The sequence below is a fragment of the Colletotrichum godetiae genome (assembly GCF_030913485.1).
Source record: "Colletotrichum godetiae strain CBS 193.32 chromosome Unknown BDP55scaffold_6, whole genome shotgun sequence".
Taxonomy (NCBI): domain Eukaryota; kingdom Fungi; phylum Ascomycota; class Sordariomycetes; order Glomerellales; family Glomerellaceae; genus Colletotrichum; species Colletotrichum godetiae.
This window is the reverse complement of record NW_026851254.1, coordinates 654,547-675,392: the sequence shown is the minus strand read 5'-3', so window position 1 is coordinate 675,392 and position 20,846 is coordinate 654,547. Positions and strand designations below refer to the sequence as shown.

The 20,846-nt window shown below is 53.8% G+C and overlaps 6 protein-coding genes across 6 annotated transcripts; 3 read left to right on the top strand and 3 right to left on the bottom strand.

Moving 5' to 3' along the window:
• Positions 1–46: 46 nt before the first annotated feature.
• On the bottom strand, positions 47–1,881 carry BDP55DRAFT_344900 (ubiquitin-related domain-containing protein). Its single transcript, XM_060566953.1, has 3 exons — positions 1,327–1,881; positions 1,035–1,265; positions 47–419 (listed from the first exon to the last, which is right to left on the bottom strand). Exons 1-3 carry the CDS (start codon positions 1,759–1,761, stop codon positions 324–326), a joined length of 762 nt encoding a protein of 253 aa, XP_060434003.1. The 5' UTR covers positions 1,762–1,881; the 3' UTR covers positions 47–323.
• Positions 1,882–3,585: 1,704 nt separating this feature from the next.
• On the top strand, positions 3,586–4,742 carry BDP55DRAFT_690989 (zinc-binding dehydrogenase; the record flags this gene model as incomplete). Its single annotated transcript, XM_060576923.1, has 3 exons — positions 3,586–3,618; positions 3,685–3,823; positions 3,907–4,742. 3 exons carry the CDS (start codon positions 3,586–3,588, stop codon positions 4,740–4,742), a joined length of 1,008 nt encoding a protein of 335 aa, XP_060434002.1.
• A 323-nt stretch (positions 4,743–5,065) lies between these two features.
• On the bottom strand, positions 5,066–8,411 carry BDP55DRAFT_765048 (importin-beta domain-containing protein; the record flags this gene model as incomplete). The annotated part of the gene is made up of 2 exons (XM_060580931.1): positions 8,084–8,411; positions 5,066–8,023 (listed from the first exon to the last, which is right to left on the bottom strand). The coding sequence occupies exons 1-2, from the start codon at positions 8,246–8,248 to the stop codon at positions 5,066–5,068; spliced, it is 3,123 nt and encodes a 1,040-aa protein (XP_060434001.1). The 5' UTR covers positions 8,249–8,411.
• A 517-nt stretch (positions 8,412–8,928) lies between these two features.
• On the bottom strand, positions 8,929–11,252 carry BDP55DRAFT_344820 (uncharacterized protein). Its single transcript, XM_060566952.1, has 3 exons — positions 9,969–11,252; positions 9,637–9,920; positions 8,929–9,578 (listed from the first exon to the last, which is right to left on the bottom strand). Exons 1-3 carry the CDS (start codon positions 10,908–10,910, stop codon positions 8,993–8,995), a joined length of 1,812 nt encoding a protein of 603 aa, XP_060434000.1. The 5' UTR covers positions 10,911–11,252; the 3' UTR covers positions 8,929–8,992.
• Positions 11,253–12,789: 1,537 nt separating this feature from the next.
• On the top strand, positions 12,790–14,859 carry BDP55DRAFT_650207 (Pex12 amino terminal region-domain-containing protein). The gene has a single exon (XM_060573969.1). It carries the CDS (start codon positions 12,805–12,807, stop codon positions 14,380–14,382), a length of 1,578 nt encoding a protein of 525 aa, XP_060433999.1. The 5' UTR covers positions 12,790–12,804; the 3' UTR covers positions 14,383–14,859.
• Positions 14,860–15,191: 332 nt separating this feature from the next.
• Positions 15,192–17,229, top strand: BDP55DRAFT_543669 (uncharacterized protein; the record flags this gene model as incomplete). The annotated part of the gene is made up of 4 exons (XM_060568427.1): positions 15,192–15,581; positions 15,657–15,880; positions 15,941–16,594; positions 16,653–17,229. The coding sequence occupies 4 exons, from the start codon at positions 15,192–15,194 to the stop codon at positions 17,227–17,229; spliced, it is 1,845 nt and encodes a 614-aa protein (XP_060433998.1).
• Positions 17,230–20,846: the final 3,617 nt, after the last annotated feature.

Below are 20,846 nucleotides of genomic sequence, written 5' to 3'. Positions count from 1 at the left end.
AGAAAAGGGCGATGCAAGACGTTTGCTTGACCAGATTTACTCCATGCTTCTGGTTTTATCAATGGCAAGACTTCACACGGGTTCTTTTGTCACAAGAAGCTCTGAAAAATTGGGTTCTGAACTTTCATAAACATCATGTCTGGTCAATTTCCCTATCGCCTCGGAAACTGCCAGAACCAAAGTGCGTGGCAACTAGGTATGGTATGTACTTCCCTCCGTATCCTGTCCACAGGCCATTAAGTCATACGTCCTCCTGAGACGCTTCTTGCTACTCTCCTGCTCTCCCCTTCTCTCTCTCCCTTATCATGCACTTCAAGTCGTAATCAACCACTCAGGAGATGCTCAATAGCGCCTTGCACGCTGCCACCGCTGCGACGGAGAGCGGCTACGTTCCTATCAAAGTCAAAAAAGCCCATATCGTTGAGCTGGCGCAGTTGCTCGGCATAACGCTCCTCAGGAGGGCGGTTATCTGCGGGAGCCGGAGAGCCTCCACCGGCGCCGCCGCCTGCACCGAGACCCCACATGCTCATCATTTGCTGCATCATCTCTGGGTTGATCTGACCAAAGGGAGAAGCACCGAAGGGGTTTGCAGGTGCCTGGCCTTGTCCTTGGCCCTGAGCTTGGCCCTGAGCTGCGTAAGGAGGAGGGGCGAACAGAGCAGCAAAGGGGTTGGCCGGGGGTGGACTCGATGTCGCGTTTGCGCCCGTGCCTGTTGTTCCAGTAGCTCCGGCACCAGCTGTGGTCTGGGTATTATCACCAGTCGCCGCGCCAGCACCAGGAGCTGCGCCTTGGGCACCGGGTTGCTGAGGCGCAAACGGACTACCAGGGCCAAAGAGCGCACTGAGATCACCCAGTCCCTCCATCCCCATACCGCCAGCGCCGCCAGCGCCACCGCCGAAGCCCGGGAATCCCGCGGGGAAGCCGAATGGGTTGGGGGGTTGACCCGTATTGCCGCCGGCCGCCGCAGCTTCGGCAGGAGTGGTGTCGGTGGCTCCAGGTGCAGGGAAGGCAGCATTGCCACCTCCGCCAGCCATGTTGCGCTGCATTCTCATGACATTGCGAAGCATGTCTGGGTTGGTCATCATCTGGCGCATGAAGGGTGACTGGATAATCTCTCGCGCGTTGGGGACATTGCGAAGGTGTGGGTTGCTCTGTATCATGTAGTTGATGAAGTCGGGGTTGTCGAGGGCGGCGTTCATGGTCTGGAGCATGGAGGGATCGGATAGCATCTGGGCCAACTGGTCGTCGGATGGCGGGGCACCCATCTAGAAACGTAATATTAGCTTATGCCACGCAAGACTCGCCGCAGTACCGTTGGAAACTTACTCCTCCGTCAGCTCCAAATGTCTCGCGACTGGGCAAGTTGATGTGTCCGGCGTATCTGGCTCCGGTGAGGCCAGCGAGGATGTTGTTCGCAGTGCCAGCGGCCATGTTGGAAGGCACGGCGGGTGCGGTAGGTGTGGAGGCTGAAGCTGCGGGCTGAGGAGCTGGGTTGCTGGCTGCGCTTTTGACCATGTGAATGGTGTTATTGGGCTTGATCTTGTAGGTGGCGAGTGTGTCGTCGTTCTTCATTACGCGACCAGAGTAGATAAGACGCTGGCGCTCGACGGGAACATTCTCGAAGTCCTCGCCGGCCAATTTGGTCTTGAGATCGAGTACGGAGGCAGACTCAGACATGGTGATGGTGTGATTGCTGTCCTGGCCTGTCTTCACCTTGAAGGTGACCTGGGCATCGGCGGTGCCCTCTGCGTTGTCGGCCATGACCTCGTGTGATGCGGGTGCGTGGTGCGTGGGCGCGATCGGTGGAGGTGCTGGGTAGTAAGGCAATACTTGGTTGTGTACGTAGTATATGACGATGGCTTGGTCTCTGGAAAGCCTGAGAATGGCTCGGAGGGGTGGAGGAGAGGCAAAGACGTGATGTGTTGAAGGGAAAGAAAGAAGTTGTTGGGAATATGTGGACAAGACGACCGAATGCGAGGTCAAGCTGGGGCAAAGTGGAAGTCAGTTAGGCAGGTAGAATAAGGTAGGTGGCCGGTGGGGAGCTGCGCAGGATTGGGTGTTTGTGTCGTTGGTGACGGTAGGTGGGCTCCAATGATGGCGTCGGGGAGGGGCAGCAGCCAGCAGCCAGCAGTAGCACTGGAGGCGGCGATGAGGTGCCCAGATGGAAGCAAGCATGGGCCAGTTCCACGCGGTGCGGCGGGTCGGATACCTTAGGTACGCAATGGAGCGGGAGAGTGGGATACGGTGAGCGCTGGGCCGTATTCGCTGAGGGTGCTGTCGCTGTGCAGTATCGGGTACTTTAGGTGGTGACTCGTAGTCCTGGCAGCCTGGGCTCAAGGATGGGAGTTCACGGCAGGTACAAAGTATTACCTCTCGAACGGAGCAGCTCAAATTAGGTACCTTTTGCCGCAGCGCGCTAACGCCGGTGGGAGCGGAAGGTGCAACGGACAAGGGGTGCTCAGCTTAGGTCACAGTTGACGGCGCTGTCAAACTTGACGTCTCTGCTTGAGGTGGTGACCAGTAACTACACAGTGGCACTCTACTATCTCTTCCATCAAAGGCAGAAGAATGATTTTATTGGAGAGGCTTCATGCTTGCCTTCAATGATTGACGAAGCCGTACATAGAAAAATTAGACGCCCGGTGAATCGATTTCATGTCCCTGACTTCCCACGCAGGAGGAAGCGACTACCTCGCACCCTGGCACGCCTGAACTCCGACAATCCCAGCTTGAAAGTAGCCTCAGGTCACAACCACAGTCATCTCTTCCATCGTTATCCACCGACTTCTACCTCGAATTTGCGATTACAATACAATTTAGCGCCAACCCACGTACGACCACTTTCGTTTCCCTCTGAAGCCCTCTTAGAGAGATTTCGAATTGGAATAGTTTTTGATCTCGTGAACACCAAACTATACTGACCCTCGAGAATTGGAGCACTATCTCATTCAACTGGACCTTCACAAGTGTGAATGCACCGATGACAACTAAGGTATTCAACAGCGCAGAGAGAAATCCGACCTGTATCAGATGTGCAACGCATCAGCCACTACCTTATTCGGCCAGTTGATCAACTAGAGTCTAGAGCCATCGACACGCCACAGCTGTGGCGGGAATGACGACAGCAGCTAATGCTGGGGGCTGCATCCCTCTGATTGCCCAACAGCATCACCGGTCTTATTCTGTAGCGAGGAGCTTCTTGATCACATCGCGCTTGGGCCATGTCTCTCTTCGCAAGCTCCCGTCGCTCACCGAACCCCCTCCACATCCCCCGGAATTTACACACCGAGAAGGCCCCAAATCCAGCCAACGAGGGGCCGTTCACGTTGCCTCGGCTCCCCCCCTCCTCGGCGTCTCCAAGACCCCCGGTCCGGGGTAGCAACACGTAGAGAAGACCGAGACTAACGAAAGCTCATAGCCTCAATCTCAGATTCATACAAACTCAATATATTCATCTTCCATCTCATCCCGTTCATACAGAAGTCTCTATTACACACAAACGTCGTCCAGTTGTTACATCATATCCTGGCTTTCAATTAATCTCAATCAAGTATCTTATTTACCTACCTTAGACGGCTAGTGACAATGCGCGGCATTCAGCTTAAGGAATATGTCAAGGTGAGCTTCATCGGCGTTCACGAACCACTCTCACAAAACGAGCACCCAATCTGATGCTTCAAATAGTCTCCCAAGGAGCTCCGCGTGACGGACCTCCCAGACCCCGTCCCCAAGAAGGATGACGAGTACCTCATCCAAGTCCATGCCACAGCCGCCAACTTTTTCGACATTCTCCAAATCCAAGGGAAATACCAGACTCAACCTCGTACGGTCTTCCCTCTTCAGAGCTCACTGCCACAACAGAGTAGATCCGAGTCCAAGAAATACTAACAGACATAACAAAACCAGCCTTCCCCTGGACATCGGGCTGCGAATTCGCAGGCATCGTCCTCAAAGCCCCCTCCTCAAACGCAAAATACCCCGTTGGCGCCCGCGTCTTCGGCGCGACCCAAGGCGCCTTCGCCTCGCAGTGCGTCGCCCGCGAAAAGGAGCTCCTCGCCATCCCAGACGGCTGGTCCTACACCGAGGCCGCCGGCCTCTTCATCACCGCGCCCACCTCCTACGGCGCCCTCGTCGTCCGCGCCGGCGTGAAACCCGGCGACATCGTCCTCGTCCACGCTGCCGCGGGAGGCGTCGGCCTCGCCGCCGTACAAGTCGCAAAGGCCTTTGGCGCCACCGTCATTGCCACGGCCTCGACCCCGCGCAAGCTCGATGTCGCCAAGGCGTTTGGCGCCGACCACGTCGTCGACTACCGCGAGGCCGACTGGCCCGCCAAAGTGAAGGCCCTCACTCCGGGTGGCCGCGGCGTTGACATCGTCTACGACCCCGTCGGTATGGTCGACGCCAGCACAAAGTGCACGGCGTGGAACGGCCGCATCCTTATCATCGGCTTCGCGGCGGGCAAGATTGAGAAGGTGGCCATGAACAAGGTGCTCCTCAAGAACATCAGCCTTGTCGGCATCTTTTGGGGCCAGTACGCCGTCAAGGAAAAAGAGACCGTCGTCGAGGTGTGGAAGGGTATCATGAAGCTCGTCGCCGAGGGGAAGCTGCGCGGCACAGAGTTCACCGACGAGGAGTTTGTCGGGCTCGAGCGCATTCCGGATGCGCTTATCGCTCTGGGGAGTCGGGGGACCTGGGGTAAGGTCGTTGTCAAGATCCCGCAGGATGGTCAGAGCAAGTTGTAGAAAGCAAAGTTGCTGCGAGACGGTTGGTTTTTTGGAGAATAGAGCGAGGCCTATCTAGATGAAATTATGGATCAGTCACATATGCAAGTATTCAATGTCGCTCACAACTCTGTAGACAGGCACTTCGAAGGTCGCGCTTCCAATTGTTCTTGTATTCACATTTGCCATTGCCAGGATATGCGCCAAGAGCCCGTCTCTCTTTCTCTCTCTCTCCCTCTATCTGACAATCTCATCATGAAATCATAATCATTCCCTTGTTTTCCCGTCTATTACAGCTCAGTCCAACGACCAGCTCATGCAAGCGCAACTGTTGCACTCGCTCCCTATGCGCCCGTGATCTGCGTCAATGACCAAAACTTCTGCAAAATGTCCTTGTCCACATTGGCAGCCCACTCCTGCTCAAACTGCTGCTCGCCACCAGACCGCTGGACGACATCCTGCAGCCTCTCCTTGACGAATCTCATGGCGTTGATCGTGTGCACGGGGTCCTTGGCGCCAAACTCCGTCTCCTTGATGCTCTTGGGCGTATCGTAGTCCGTGGGCTCGAGCTCGCCCCAGATGAGCGAGTCGGTGCCGTCCGTCGTGCCGTCCTGGAGTTCGGCAATGGTGCCCACCCACAGCGTGAAGTAGTCTTGCAACTTGCTCAGTGTGAGGTTCTGCATGGGCTGTGGGAGCTCCAGTAGGCGCGCCAGGGCGAGGAGGGACAGCTTCTGCCTAGGAAGATGATCCAGCCCGTCGAGGTGGGAGAACCATTCTCCGCTAAGCCAGGCCCAGACTTGTTCGAGGGGTCCAAAAGATGTGAGCATTGTGACGAAAAGTGTTGGGTCGGCGATGAGGAGTCGCGAGAGAAGTGCGAAGTAGTCGCGTTCTGTTATCGTGTTGAGCTTGCTGACCTTCCTGTTCGGTCCGGTCGTCTGGTGGGCTTCCCAAGCATCGTGGAGAGCCTCCATAATCTTCTTCAAGAAACCTATTTCGAGAAGATCCTGCATGATCACTTGGGTTCCGCCGAGCTCAGATGCGGCCCGGATTAAGTATTCGATGCACACAGTGCCCAGCCTGACCTGTTCTCGGCTCCTGGAATCGAGAACGCCTGATAGGGCGATTAAGAATGGACGCCGCAGTCTATCTTCCATGACAGCCTGTGTACCGAGTAGAATGTAGGACTCAACCACAGACAATGCCTGGGCAGCAGTCTCAGTCTGGTATTCTAAGAGAGGAAGTGATAATTCCGCGATACTCATGATATCAGCGGATAAGGGCGGGTTACTTTGCATGAGAACAGAGTTCCAAAGCTCCAACGCCTCGTCGATCAGGTACGTGTGCAGATCGGAGCCAGGTTTGGCTGCTTCTGACAACAACGGGACCATCAGATGGTGATACCTCTGAGAATCGCTACCCATGGACATGACCAGCGCAGCAAAGATGGCGATGATGGCTTGCTTGATCATGTACTCCTCCGTTCCAGAGTTTTCCCAGATACTTGGCAGGCTTGACATGATAAAGTCTGCAAATTGAGAGACATAGTTCTCCAGTCTCGTGACCAAGATCCGCATAGACTCTAGCACGGCGAGCTTGGTCTCGTCCACGTCGACATTTTGAATGAGCTGAAGGAGCTCGTTAAGCACATCGGCTGCATAGGGGAGGAAAGCCTCTGCGCTGAAGGCAAGCTCGTCCACGATCCACCGCAGCTGACGTGCGGCTGTAATTCTCACAACGATGTCGTTGTTCGGGTCCGCGGGATTGAGAAAGTGGCGGAACATCTCGTAGATGAGCGGTCTACTGTTATCGGCGATCTTGACCGTAACCCATTGGCTGACCATGATCGCGATACGTCTGCGGAGAACCTTATACAGAGGGCCTTGTTGTTGCGCATCTTGAAGAACAGTCGAGACGAGGAGGCTGTCAAAATCGAAGGCGTTCATGACATTGGGCGCAGCCAAACCCATAGCCGTATACACTGCTTCCTTGGTAGCGATATCTGACTGTGAGTTTGACGCGGTTTGGAAGTAAGAAAGTAAAGGTGGTATCATAAGATCCTTGAAGTTGACAAGCAAGTCAAGGAAGAGTTTCTCAGCGCAGGGGCGCACTTCCCATTCGTAGGCGTTGCCCTCACTCTGTTCCTGTTGTTCCCATTCCTCAGGGTCTTCCTCCCATGCGTCGAGATCGGCCTTCCGGAAGACGAAGAGATGTGTGATGATGATGTTTGCCATTTGGACCACGAAATCATCCTTGAGTAGCTCTTGTTTGATGAGCGCAACAGCATCGTTTTCGTCCTTCTTAGCTTCTGCACTTCGGAATTTGAACGTTTGCTTGGGATAAAATGCAATCCTCAAGCATGCTCTCATCAGCAGCAGGCCCCTTAGCGCAAGTCTTTCAAGCAAGGGTCCCTCGACCTTTGACTTTGACTCTGACGGGCCCGAATCACCGGAAGACTGCCGAATGCCACCTGACTTTTCAAAAACTTCGGCAAACTTTGCCACTAGATCCCAGTAGGCGTGGACCAAGGGTAAAGAATTCGGTAGAACAGCGAAACTGGCGGGATGCGCCTCGGACATATCGATATGCAGCTTTGTAAACTGCAAGAGATGTTTTCCTACCGTATCTTGGTAGGGTGCCGGAACCGGGGAGTCGTGGCTCACAAAGCCAAGGAATTGGCCAAAGTGATTTTGAGACACGGTCCAAAACTGTTCGACCGTCTTGTCGTTGTGAGGAGCCTCATAGCCTACCACGAGCAACCGTCGAATGGTTTTGAGAGAGATGAGACTGTTGAGCATAGCCACATCGGCCGCATCCTCCTCGCCACGACCACTTGTGAGATAATCAACCCAGACTGCCGACTTTTCGGTATAAATCTCTCCTAACAAGTACACCATTTCGGGGGTGACAGACTGGAGGGCGGTTTGGGATCTTCTGAGGCGAGCGGTGCCAAGCTCCTTCACGACGCGAAGGAGGATCTGCAGAGCACCGTAGAGATGTTGCTGGTTGCCGTTCTTTGAGGACCTGACCAGGCCGATGATTTGCGAGAGCGCCTCCGGCCAGTGCTGCGGATAGTCAATCCTAATGACTTTGGCGGTGACGAGGGAGTTGTGCAGTGAAAGTCCTGTCTCCTCCTCTTCGAGCGTGCCCTGAAACAAGCGTTGCCGGACGACATTCTTCTCTTCCGGGTCCAGACCGCCTTTGACGTGGGGGAGCAGGCGCCAGTACTTGTCGATGCCGTTCTTGAGCTGAATGACGGCTAGGAATCGAAGCTCGTGGGGAAGGGACTTGTCGAGGAAAACAGTCTAGAGACAGGATGTTAAAGAGTTGCATTACGACTCTATGGACAAGGGCAGATTACATACCTGAAGTGAAGAGAAATATCCTTTCTCCGTCTCCCATGATGTCAGCTGTTGCCCAGCGGCTTGTCTGCGCGCATAGTCGGCCGAAGTCGCGGATTCGAGAACGCGGCAGAGCTCCTGTAGGCTGAGGGGGTTGGCATCGCCGGGCACCTCGATCGCGAAGCTCATATTGTGATCTTCTTTGTGAGCGACCAAGGCGTCGATACCGCAGTCGTTTCGGTCCCAAAGGAAGTTCGGGTTGTTGTTGTCGAGAGGCTGATTTCTCGTATTCGAGAAGGCGGCGTGAGGCACGAAGAAGCGGTTGGAAATTTAGAGCCAGGCCCTCTTATCGCTGTGGCGGGGCACTGGCGTAGAGGGCCGTCCATCGCGGGGTATCGTAGTGGGGCGTTTGAGGAGCATGGGCGCTGTTCGCTGTTGGGAAGGCCCAGGATGTCACTCTAAGCGCCCTGACGAACTCTCCCAGGAGTGACGACGACGCCGCCACCCCTAAGGTACCTACCTCACAAGGCGAAATAAGGTTACCTGCACACTGGCATCCCACATGGCCAAGAAAAGGAGCATGTGCTTCTCTTAATGCAACTACATTCACAACAAAAGATCAACTTGAATTTGTACCACAAGCTTTATTTTGGCTTTTGCATGAAATACGACTTGCTTCTGTTTGTGGCCAGGGCAAGATCACTCTTAGACCGATACGATGTCTACTCAAACAGTACAGGCTCGGTGTGAAATACAGTTTGAAAGACTTCATTGACCCAGGGATATCTAAGCGCTGTAGTAAATAAACACGGGAACTAACCTCGAACAATTCGATCACTACCAAAGTTTTTGATCCTCTTACTAACACGTAAGCTGGGCCTTTACGGGGAAAACCTTCGAGGGATCACCTGTAATCCCACCGGCCTCATCATCTCACAACCCCATGTTCATGATTCCAGCACTCCAGTTGAACATCTCTTCCACTGTTCTTGGCTCAGGAAACGGAAACATGCCAGAATCTGGAGCCACCCTAGATGTTGACATGTCGGTTATGAAAGCGTCCATGCATGAATCCAACTGAGTGATGTTATCACGATTGCTGGTTGCATTGAGCTCTCTCAACACATCGCTCACTTCATTGCCAATGCTTCTTGCGATGGGCCACATCTCTCCGGCAACCTTGAGAACGCCGAGCAAGAGATCAAGCTTTTCGCGTAAAGCCGGTGAATCAGATCCTCCGTACATTCTCGCATCAAGCAGTGCGAGAGCAGCTCTTCTCAATCCGATGATACACGCTGGGCTGTACCGGGCTGGCGGTAGCGAGAAGTTGAAAAGACCAATGGTTGAGAGGCCTGCTTGGAGGGCGGTTGAACATTCGAGCCACGGGTAAGGCGAGCTGGAGCATCGTGGCATCCGAGGGAGGGTCATGTCGCGCGGTTTGAAGAGCGGGCCAAGTGTGAGAAGGTCCCGAATGCCAAATCCTGACGCTTCCATGGGTAGTTGCATCTTGATCCTCAAGCTATCTTTCGATTAGTATGACGAAGCCTTGACATGCTTTATCAACGAAGAAGACTCACCTATACGCGTAGGCCATCGCGTGGAACAAAACCATATCGACTGCGCCTCCCGAGTCTACCAACTGTTGTTTCCATTTAGGTAGGTTGATGAGCCAACTGACTAATCTGGAGTCGGCTCTATCGATGGTGTTAGACAATAGTACCGGTGGCAGTGTTGGCATAGGGAGTATCAACTCTGTGCTCAACCGGCACAGATCGATGAGATACGTCCATGATGAATAGCTCTTTTCATCCATAGGATCCTTTGCGTTGTACTTCTTCAGGGATAGCGGTTGTGGAATCTCCTGGTCTTTGTTAGTACCAATATTGGATTGATGTTGATAGTGACCTACCCCTGATTGATATTCCCACTCTTCACAAGGAAGTTCGGTCGTTGTAACAACACCGCACAACATGAAAGTGGGCGAGTCCTCGCGCATCGCTCGCATGTTGCCTTGCCAGTACAACGCCCAGTAGGTTCTCCGTGAGCTCTCTGCGACGAAAGGATCAGATGCAGCATCTGCAAACGATTTGTCTTGCATGCCGAGATCGAGAGCTATCTGAGTCGCAGTGTCCATCCAACCTGCACTCAAGTCCAATCGACCCTCGCCAAAAGCGGCAACACTGAGAACGAGAAGACCTTGTACTGTCCAGCAAGTCATTGGCAAGCTGCCACTTGCGAGACTGAATGCTTTCTCTCGAAGTTCCTCTTCCTCCGACGAGACAGCATTTGAGAAGAGTGATCCCACATAAGTGATACAGCTTGTGAGAAAATGGAAAGGCTCAGGATTTGATCGTATCCGGCTCAAAAGCTGGTTCCTGGGTAGCAGCCAGGGGTGGGTGTCGTGAAAGTTGGTGAAGTAGAGATCGAAGAGGAGCGAAGTCGGTGATGCGATATTCAAGTCGGGAAGATGAGAGCCCCGGGCTAGAGACCATCCATAGGGTAGCTTGTCGACTACATTGATTGGGATATCGAAACTCGCCACCTCGGGAGATGGGAAGGAGACTGGAGTGTCCGGTGAGGTGGAGGGAGGCCCAATAGGATCGTTGATGAGGCTGCGTTTCTTTGCATCTCGAATCCCTCGGCGTGACTTTGCGTAGTAGCAGGTCTTCTCCTCTAAGCGGCATCTTAGGCAGGTTGGCAAGGCTGAGTCACACTTGACGTGCTTTGATCGACAGGGGACACAGGCAAGAGACGCTCTGATAGTGGCTTTGGATTTGGCAGCTCCAGCACGTTGCTGCGTATCCCCCGGGCTATTGGCTTCCCTTGGGCTGGTGTTTGGTGTGAGCTCCATCGTGAGCCGGAATGAGCGTGGTGTGACGTCGTGATTGGTTGTGAAGTGGAATCTGATCTTCTTCCATATGCCAGATTACTCCTTTGTGTTCAGATCGTCCAAGGAAGCCGCTGCTGGTGTTTATGTAAATCTGTGCCCCAACAACTGACAATGGACGAACACTCAACTGTCTCTGCCCCTGTCGATAAACCGGATGCCTCAATGTTACGTTCACATCTTGACCAACCCAATCTGGGCAAGCAAGACATCGACTGGGGAAAAGGATGGGTGAAGAGAGATGACATAACAGAAAATAGTCCCGTAGTTCTCAATATGCGCTGGTTGTGCGGGCCGCCCGCCACTTTGCTATGCTCCGAGCCTCTTCGGACACTGATCTTGGGGCTGGAGCCACAAAAAAGCGCGGTGAGTGAGTGACTCTGAACTGATAAGTCAAAATAGAAGCATCTTGGTAAGCACCGCTGTGAGAGGCTAGGTATCGGCCGGGTTACGTCGAAGCCTTGTTGAGCCACGCCTGCGTCCCAGTCGATTGGGCAGAGGATGTTCAGGGTGTACACTTTTTCCGAATTAGGAATGCCTTCATGCAAGTTTAGGGTTCCTCGCAAGTTTGCTGCACAATGTCTAGTCTGAGCCTCCCGCTCTACCCGTCTGTCGACTTGAGGACCGGTGTTTGCAGTTGCCCCGATATTTACTTCGGCCAGAGACGGACACTCACTGCATCTGAAGTAGGTTTGGGTAAGCAGCAATAATTGATGGAAGTTTCTAGTGAAAGGTACGAGGTCGGCCTCTGCTCTGTACTCTCTAGACCTGGGATGCCCGCAGACAGATTGACTTCGTTATGATAGGCGAATTCCTCGTCGACTGTAGTCTCTGACAATCGAGCTTTCAAGGTATGTGCCGTACGGTCAAGTCGAACCCGAGACGCTGTGCATACTGAGCTTGAGCGGGCTTTTCGTTGCTGAGTAACGTTACCATCAACGTGACGTGATGAAGGGTTCAAACACAGCCAAACTACGATGTGCATCATTGGCCTCGCTCAACTCCGGCGGTCAGATTAGCTCCGCGTCTGAGAGATGGGCTTCAACATAACGATGCAAAGTAATATCAAGCCGCTGGAGACCTCAGGGCAAAAATCTGACAAGCGAAGAAAGCCCTGAGAATGCCTTGCAAGCCTCTCAGACTTGTAGAGCCGAGAAGACGGGTTGTTAGCGCGAGACAACATAAGCTTGACCTGATGCCGCAGCTGGGTGGCCGGACGTTGACGAATTGAATGCAAGATTCCCTTCTTCTCTCCCCTCTTGTCACACCCGAAAGCTGTAATGGCCTCTGCGGGTAAGGCAAGGGTCAGCTCCCCGTCTTAGCACAGTGCTATAGAATGGCGCATGGCGTGTCGGGTATGTCCGTTCGTGTTCATGTCGACAACCATCAGCTACCTTAGGTATTATGGTAAAGAAGCGGAGACTGTCTGCGGTAATAGTATTGCGGTAAGGGTTGGTGGTTGAGGCACGTTCATCTCAAGCACTCACGCACTAACCTCCCGCTCTCTGAGGTTGTACAGGGGTCCAGGTTGGTGACACACCGTCTGATGTAAGCCTGTCTTCTGCATCGCGTCTGCAGAGCAAACAGTATGACAGAGATGTATAGTGGTTTGTAAGACCACAACCAACTTGCTCAAAGTAGAGTTGCTTTGGTAGGAAAAGTCGGGGTTCAGTGGTCGTACAAGAAAGACAGGGGGCCTGTAATGGCACGGGCACCCCGGTACGTCAGATGCTCCAGCCTCCGCCGGCCGATTCTCGGCTCAGGCCATTCACGGCTCAGGTAATAATTCCCCAGGCCCCAGCCCGGCCGCGGCAGGCAGGGTACTCGGGGACTTGAGCAGCAGGCTTGGTGGTAGCCGATGCAGGTGGGCATAGCGGACCTCGGCTTTTCCTCCACTTCCCACTCACCCCTACTCTCGAAGTGCCAGACCTCACCTTATCATCAGCCACTTGGGGAAAAGAGGTGTGATACATGGCAATTTGCACCTCACCACCAACTTCCACCACCCAATGCCGCCCAGATGACATCGACCAACTTTGCGCAAGCGCAGCAGCGCCTGGCAGCACGACGACAAGCCCGCGAAGCCGATAACGCAGCGCGACTCGCCGCCCAGCGGGACACCTCACGTGCCCGCGCCCAGATTGATCGTTTGCCGTTCCCTTTCAGTCGCCTCGGTTCAGCATGGGACTCGATATCAACGCAAGACGGCACTCGACCCGCCTTTAGAGTGGGACAAGTCGACGCAGAATTACTAGACGACGAATTGTTGGAGTTGCTCCGCGGCCAGGTTGGCGATGCACTCAAGTACTTCGCTGGTGGCCACCTGAAAGACGACTGGTCTGCCGAGATCCTTCTTGCACTCCGCGCCATCCTGTTCAAGTTAACGGTCTGGGACAACGACGCGACGTATGGAGCGGCTCTACAAAATCTAAAATATACGGATGCGCGCAAAGATGGCTCAGTGCTTGTTGCGCCATCTAGGTGGCAGAAGTCACTTTACGGAATAGCCACCGTATTTGGGAAATATGGCTGGGAGAAGTGGGAGAACTGGTTACTCGAAAACGACGATGGGTACAGCGAAGAGCCCAATCCTCGACTCCAAAGGCTATCAAGGCTGACATCTCGGATAACGACACTCCACGCTGGAGCAGCCTTTGTTTCGTTCCTCGTCTTCTTACTGCAAGGAAGATATCGCACCCTTCTCGATAGAGTCTTACGCATGCGCCTGGCTCCACCAACCAGCCAGGTGAGCCGAGAGGTCTCTTTTGAGTACCTCAACCGACAACTTGTCTGGCACGCCTTCACGGAGTTTCTGCTATTCATACTGCCGCTTGTAGGCATCAACCGGTGGAGGAGGTGGATCTCAAGGACGTGGCGCAAGACGAAAGAGATCATCACAACAAAGGGAGACGAAGATAAGTCGTCTAATGGCGAATTGGGATTCTTGCCCGAACGCACATGCGCCATTTGCTATCAGGACCAGAACGCCCTTGCGAGCACAGAAACCGAGATCATGGCAGCAGCCGCATCAAGTGGTGTTATCGGCTCATCCCAAACCGATATCACTAACCCTTACGAGACTATTCCTTGCGGATGCATCTACTGCTTTGTCTGCCTTGCAACTCGTCTAGAGCGCGAAGAAGGTGAGGGTTGGACGTGTCTCAAGTGTGGTGAGCTTGTGAAAGAGTGCAAGCCATGGAGCGGCGACGTTTTAGAGCCACCAAAGAAGTCACCAACTGCCAAAGTCGTGGCCTTTTTAGATGATGCCAAGGATGCCCAGAGTGAAGCCGGCACGGAGGGCAACGCCGATAGCGAAGAGGGCGAAGGCATGAACAGCACCGAGTTTATTGATGTTTCTCAAGACAGAGACTACTCTGACGACACGGATACTGGCGACTCGGAAGGATTTGAGGAGACAATGGACCAGGACGAGTAGAGACGTCATATACCATATCATCACGTTGTACAATACTGCAAGACTTAGCACGGGCATGACGATATTTTCAACTTTTTTGGTGGCGTCTTAATGATCCGAGGATAGCACAAGCAAGCGATCATCAATACGCAGGGAGTTGCTCAGTCCTTAGAGATACATATGGATATACGGGAGTAATCCAATACTCATGAAGTTACGAATGCAATGCTTTGCCTGTTAACATCGCATTACATGCTCATCTCCCTAGTTCCGTTCGGTATGCGACTGAGTGATGAATCTATCCTCCCCCTACGCCATCGTCCGGGGCCTGGGGCGCATCGGGGGCAGAACGTGGCCGAGGTCCCCACTGCCAACGCACTCCATGCTCCGCCCAATGCGCGCTAGCGCCCGCTATACAAGGACGTTGGATCCGCCATGCCCACCGAGATTTCAGGGACCGTCCCAGGTACATGGCGGCCTTAGCGTCATAAGCGCACCGAAATCCCAATTTACACTGGACCGTGGTCCGGGATTCCTTCGCCTCACACCACGAGCTTTCGACGCCCAAACACGTCTTCGAGATCCGCGTCGTGCATTTGTGTAATTCAGCGCAGCGTTCTCTAGATAGCAACGTATTCCAGAGTCCGGGTTGAAACAACCTTTCACTAAAGATCATAGAAGCGCGTTGAAACGAGGTTCCAAACCAGGAAATAGCACACCACGAGTCTTTCCCGTAAGCCGAAGAAACAAAACAACAACACCACACCCCAAATGTCGCAAAGATAGGAGGCCTACCTACCGAACCTCATAAATCCAAGCAAATCCAAGCGATGCCGAGCTTCTTCCAATTCACCCAAGGCAACGAGTCCCGCACCCGCCTCACGAGCGACGCCTCCCCTCTGCTGGGCCGTTTCCGCGCCGTGCCCCCGCGATCCGACGTCCCCGGCCGCCGTCGGCGCTCCAGCACCCTCGGCCTCTTCACGTCTAATAACCGCGGGAGCGTATACGTCGGCTACGGCGCGCTTTTGTCTGCCTCGGGGCTCGAGAGCCACGATAATGATGCTGCTAGGGGCGGCGACTGGGAGGAGTTGGGCACGTGGGCGCGCACCTGGCGCAAGATCTCTAACGTCTGGGTCGAGCCGAAGCAGAGTGCCGTCAAGGGCGTTGTCGACGTGTGGTGGAGCCGATATGGAGTCTTGGTGTTGATGCCTGCAGTACTGGTATGTTGGCGCGCTCAAATAAGGGGAAAATGGAAGATTGGGGGTCAGTAGGACTAACACGGAAGGGAAACCTAGGCTATTGCATGGTGCGCGATACCCTTCCCAAAGTACTCCTTTCCCGGCGAGGACGACGATGATCGAAGTGATCCAGTGCCAGGGTCTGGACGTAAGATACCTGGCCACGGAGAAGCAAGAGTGCAGATCAACTTTTGGTTCTTTCTTTTCGTGTACTACGGTTTCTACAACATTACGGCTCTGATATGGATCACCAAGGTCTTCAACTTGTACAGCTTGAATTGGTACGTCGGACCCCTTATTACGCATCTCAGAAGCACCTAGACATACTTACACACACGCAGGTGGCCGCAGTCCTTTGGCTTTCCCGTCACCATGTCCATCATCGCCCTCATCTCAATAGCAGTTCCAATTCCAGTCTACCTGGTCCCCGAGACGCGCTTCCTCACCGCTCACAACACGGCCTGGATCTCCTGGACCTTCATCGTCATGGCTATGCCGGTCGCCATCGCCTTCTGCATCCTCCTCACCTCCCAGCGCCACCTGAAGCTGCGCCAGTCGCTCTCCGAGACCCAACGCATCTTCACCACGTCCTGGTGGACGGGCGAGGCCGAAGGGAGCATTCCCCGTCGCGATAACCGCCGGCGGCCGAATCTCAGCAGCGACTCCTTCGACCCGGACGCGACCCTCCAGATCGCTGCCGAGCAGTCTCGCAATATGGGCGGCGTCAAGATGCGCCGTAGGTGGCTGCCCGCCAGCTTCGTCCGCTTCATCTGGTTTTGCCTGGCCCTTTTCGTCGGGCTCATGGCGTATGTGATAGGAGAGGCCTACGCCGAGATTTACTTGCGGACGCTGCCTCACAACAACTTGGAGACCATTGTGTACGTCTACAGCTGGATCATCACGGTCCATCTGCTTGATGCTCTCACGGGCTGGCTTCTGGGTATACGCGAGGGCGAACGAGTAGGGAGCTACCCCCTGAGCTGGGTCTTCAAACTGTGAGTACTCCTTGTCTGGGCAAAAGTGATTCAACATTGACCAACACCAATCATCCAGATACTTCATGCTCACGTACCAAACCTACGTCCGCGCTCTATATGCGCGCCTCCGCTCTCCAGAGCAGTTCATCTACCTCCAAATCCTCTCGAGCAGCACCCTCATCATCCTCACACCGCTCACAATGTCCCGCCTCTACCACCGCATCACCGTCGCCCTCAACTTCACGGACCAGTCCTACGCCTCGTACCAAAAAGTCTGCACCCGCAACGTCTTCATCCGCTTTCTCGCCGAGAACGTCTCCATGGCCGCCTTCCTCGGCAGCGTGCTAGTCCTACATTTCGGACCCAACAAGGACGTCTACCCGTACTTTGCCTTTGACGGCAAGGTGACAGGCGACGACTACGACTACGACTTTCGGCTCACATTTTGGGCCTCGTCCGTCACCTGGGCCTGTGAGCTTGTCGCCTCCGTCATCGTCCGCGGGCTCATTAGCTGGTTCTTTGGCGTCGATGTCGGCATGGAGGGCAAGCTCGACCTCGCCGTGTGGCCGGAGCTGCTCCCGACGAGCGTGGCTGTCATGTTTCACGTTCTGCAAAACATGTTCTTCTCCATTATTCGGCTGCAGTTCCACTGATGGAAAGGAGGCGAACAAAAGAAGCAATCGAATGCAACTTCCTCGAGTCGACCTCGTCCCAGGTATCCGCTGGCTCTCTCTCTTCGGCTCATACATGCCGATGCCATCCTATCTTATCACAATCGCATCAAACTGTCTTTTCCCCGTTCATAAGGCGTTATCAAAGGTTACTGAGCGGTTTCATCTTCTCCGGGCAAGATACGCCCCCTTGTAACTGGGTGTGTAACACGACATCCTGGGTTACTCTTTTCTCTTTCAGCATCAAGCGATAAGAACGAACAGGTTTACGAACTTTTCTTTCTGGATGGACAACGAACAACTTTTTTTCCCCCGTTTCTCTCTCGCATAAGCATACATGTCGTTCTTGTTTTTTCCTGTTCTTGCCACGTCTGCTTCTTGGCTATTGGGTGCGGAAAGGACAAAGAACTAAAGAAAGATACCCTCCCTTCCCCTTTTTTTAATTACCCCATGCTCGCTCACGTTTTCCACGTTTCATTAGATTAGAGATACCAAACTCATAAACTCTCCCGGCTTGGCATGATTATTACGAAAGATTCAATTCTACTTTTCTTTTGGGGGGGGATAGAGAGAGATTCGGTGTTAATACGTAGAAGAGTAATGAAGATCATGTTAGACGACTCGAAAGGACTCACTTTGGTGACTTGACATGAATTCCCTTGGCAAATGCACATCATCTGCAGAAAGACATCTGCTGTCTTTACAGAGTAAAGTGCCTGCCGAATCGGTGCCCAGTCGGGAAAAGAGAAAACGTGATACTGCCAGAGCACCTAAGTCGCGCAGTTTGCTTATAGTCTCTCAAGGGTTGTCTGGGAATTTAACTGGCGCCGTTGCAAACTGAAATCAGCCACCTGCATGATGCCGTCCTACCACCACCACCTCTCCTCTTCTCTCCGCCTTTGAGCCATGACACGCGGTTGACACCCTCTTCATCCCGAGCACGGCGACTCGGTCAAGCTCTGGTGCGGCTCGCCCCTGCCCACTTGTAAGAGTGAAGCCGCTGAGCGGTCCTTGAAGAGTATAGACCCATGGAACCCGAGCGCGAGCTTCATCTCACTTTGGGTAGGGCCGGCCACGACGGTTCAAGCGGACGATGACATTGCCTGACAGGCAGACAGCACGAGGAAAAAGCAAAGCAAAAAAACATCATCAGCGCGCAGAGTTGATCCATGGGCAGCCGCTTTCCCCGGGCGAGTTGGAATGGGGGCGGCTTGCAGCCGACCAACATCTATCATAGATACCAGTGCCACCTGGCACGAATAGGACATCGACCCGGATAGTCTCTGGCTGCATCTTCCCCCCAAAAAGTTGAGCGACGTCAGCAAATAGTTACCCACAATTGCATATTGTATCTTAGGAGCTTTTCCTTCTTTCTTCAGATCATGGAGCCAATGATACCAGACATAGACAGTAGCGGTGAGGATTAGGTCGCTCGATGGTCGGCCATGAAAAACTGACTCATTGGCACCGACTACCCGCTAGCGGCGCCGGAGGTACGGCATCATCAAGTTCTCCAAGGCCAAACGGAAAGAATAGAGGCCGTCAATAAGGCGTCCGGTTGAGAAAACCTGCTCCCGGGAGGTTGCGTCAACGGGTCCGTTTCCCCCTGTGCCGGAGCGTTTTGGACGCCGCTAATGCACCCAATCTTGGTCGCCGCTGGCCCCGGACATGTGAAGCTTCCCGTCTCTTGTTGCGGCTACGATATTCCCCGGCTCGCATAGGAAGTGCTTCCATAGCTTGTTTCCGACTCATAGTGTTGGCGTGTTGCAAGCAATTCACAATGACTCCCGGCTGACCGAGCGAATCCATCGGTGTTTCGTTGGGAAAGGCAATTATCCTTCGGCATTCTGCGGAGGCATCTAAGTTCCAAAGGGCTTGAGGGGAGAACGGTGCCTGGCAAGGACAACAAGGTACAGCGGCTGGCATCTCCGTTCGAGCCGCCCGATGAAATCGAGTCCCACCGTCCGTGGGGAGGCCGCGTCTCGTCTTTGGCTCCATGGGGGCCCGATGGTAAATCGATGACAAAAAAGATGTTGGTTTGGGCCACTCAGCAGAAGGACCAGGGGTGGCACTGCTTAAAAGTGTCTGGCGGAATGGCTTCCGACCTGGGATGGGACGCTAGATGTCTGTGCATGTATTGTGGTTATAGGCAGTGATTCCTTTGGATGTTATAAGGTAGTTTACCATTTGGCATCTATATCGGAATCGGATGACTGTGGGACGGGCTGCTAGTGTATTGATGCGGTGGAGAATACGGCAGCAGCGTTTGCGACACAGACCTCATCGACCAGGTACACTGTTCACAAGCTTTCCCAAGCTTGGGGCGAAAAGACGGATGAAGATCTTCAGAAGCTGATGGAGGGAAGATGGAAGCTCGAATTCCAGAACTGGGCCATCAGTGACATGCTGGGAATCGGAAAGGAAGGTTCCAGGATAACGGGCGGCTGGGCGGAAATGATCGGATAAGATGGTCTCGAACATTCGGACGGAATCTGATGGGGTTGCCAAGAAGATGGACCCGTCCCGTCCATGGCAGAACCGAGTCCTTCCCATGTCGTAGTATAGACAGACAAAGGTAAACGGATACCTTGGTTCTATGTATTGGTTCACTGAGGTGTCGAGTCTTGTTTGGCAGGATTCGTGCGTGGTCGACATTGTGGTGTGGTAGTGGGATGACTCGGCGGCTGCTGGGAGCTCAATACGCCGGCGCTTGAGTTCAACGCGTTATCCCAAGTGATACGGCTCGTCGCCTGTCGAGGGCGCGGGGGCACAGGTCGTTCACAGGGGATCTTTGGAGTGTGATTCGACAGACACCCTGGCCGCGGCCGTGACTCAATGCGAAGTGATAGCAGGATACTGCGGCGGTGGTCTGTCTGTCTCTCGGAACGTGTTTGGCTCGATGGGAATAGTGGAGGGGCGAGACCTCTCGACGTAATGGGTGGGGTGGAAGTTGATAATTGACGAAATGACACAGCGGTAGGACCCCTATTGCTGCTGATGGCCGAAGACCGTATGTGAACAAGGAAGCATGTTGCCTGTCAGACAGGTACTGGACAAGTGGGCTGGCTGTGAGATGTACGCAGTAAGCCCTCAACATATGGAAGCAAGTACAAGTACGGAGTACAAGGAATGGGCGTAGGTGTAGTACGTAGGAGTAGTCCTGAACATCTGCCGCAGTAGCTTGATCGTTCCGTTTGGGCCCAGGTTTGAGCATTGATGGACCTGAACAAAATCATCTATCGAGTAGCCGTATAATTGTGCTCATACGGATACGGCAGGTAACTAGGTATGTTTCGACTGCCGTACAGGCACAGGTACATGGAGTTGGCAAGCGCTCCCTTGGCTGGAGAGGATGGAAATCGGTAGTTCAAGGACCACAGCCAAGACATCGGGTTGACTCTATCATGTCTGTACTCTATAATTGGCTTTGCGGGAAGAGAGTAATGCATGGGCCGAATGCATCTAGAAGCAAAATAGGAGCATAGATGGTATGTTCTAGAGTAGGTAGACTGCAGCCATGGTGTTCGTATCTTGGGTTCAAGTAAATATTGGTAAGAACCTAACGCAGTGACCACCTGCCTCGAGACCAAATGGAGCAG

Bases quoted from the DNA above. Each gene is read 5' to 3' on its own strand.
- BDP55DRAFT_344900 (XM_060566953.1), bottom strand. From the start codon at position 1,761: ATGGCCGACAACGCAGAGGGCACCGCCGATGCCCAGGTCACCTTCAAG. The intron at 1,266-1,326 runs GTAAGTTTCCAA...TTACGTTTCTAG, and splicing joins CATTTGGAGCTGACGGAGGA to ATGGGTGCCCCGCCATCCGA. The intron at 420-1,034 runs ATGGCTGGCGGA...CGCCAGCTCAAC, and splicing joins TCATGAGAATGCAGCGCAAC to GATATGGGCTTTTTTGACTT.
- BDP55DRAFT_344820 (XM_060566952.1), bottom strand. From the start codon at position 10,910: ATGGAGCTCACACCAAACACCAGCCCAAGGGAAGCCAATAGCCCGGGG. The intron at 9,921-9,968 runs GTAGGTCACTAT...AACAAAGACCAG, and splicing joins AGTGGGAATATCAATCAGGG to GAGATTCCACAACCGCTATC. The intron at 9,579-9,636 runs GTGAGTCTTCTT...ATCGAAAGATAG, and splicing joins GCGATGGCCTACGCGTATAG to CTTGAGGATCAAGATGCAAC.
- BDP55DRAFT_650207 (XM_060573969.1), top strand. From the start codon at position 12,805: ATGCAGGTGGGCATAGCGGACCTCGGCTTTTCCTCCACTTCCCACTCA.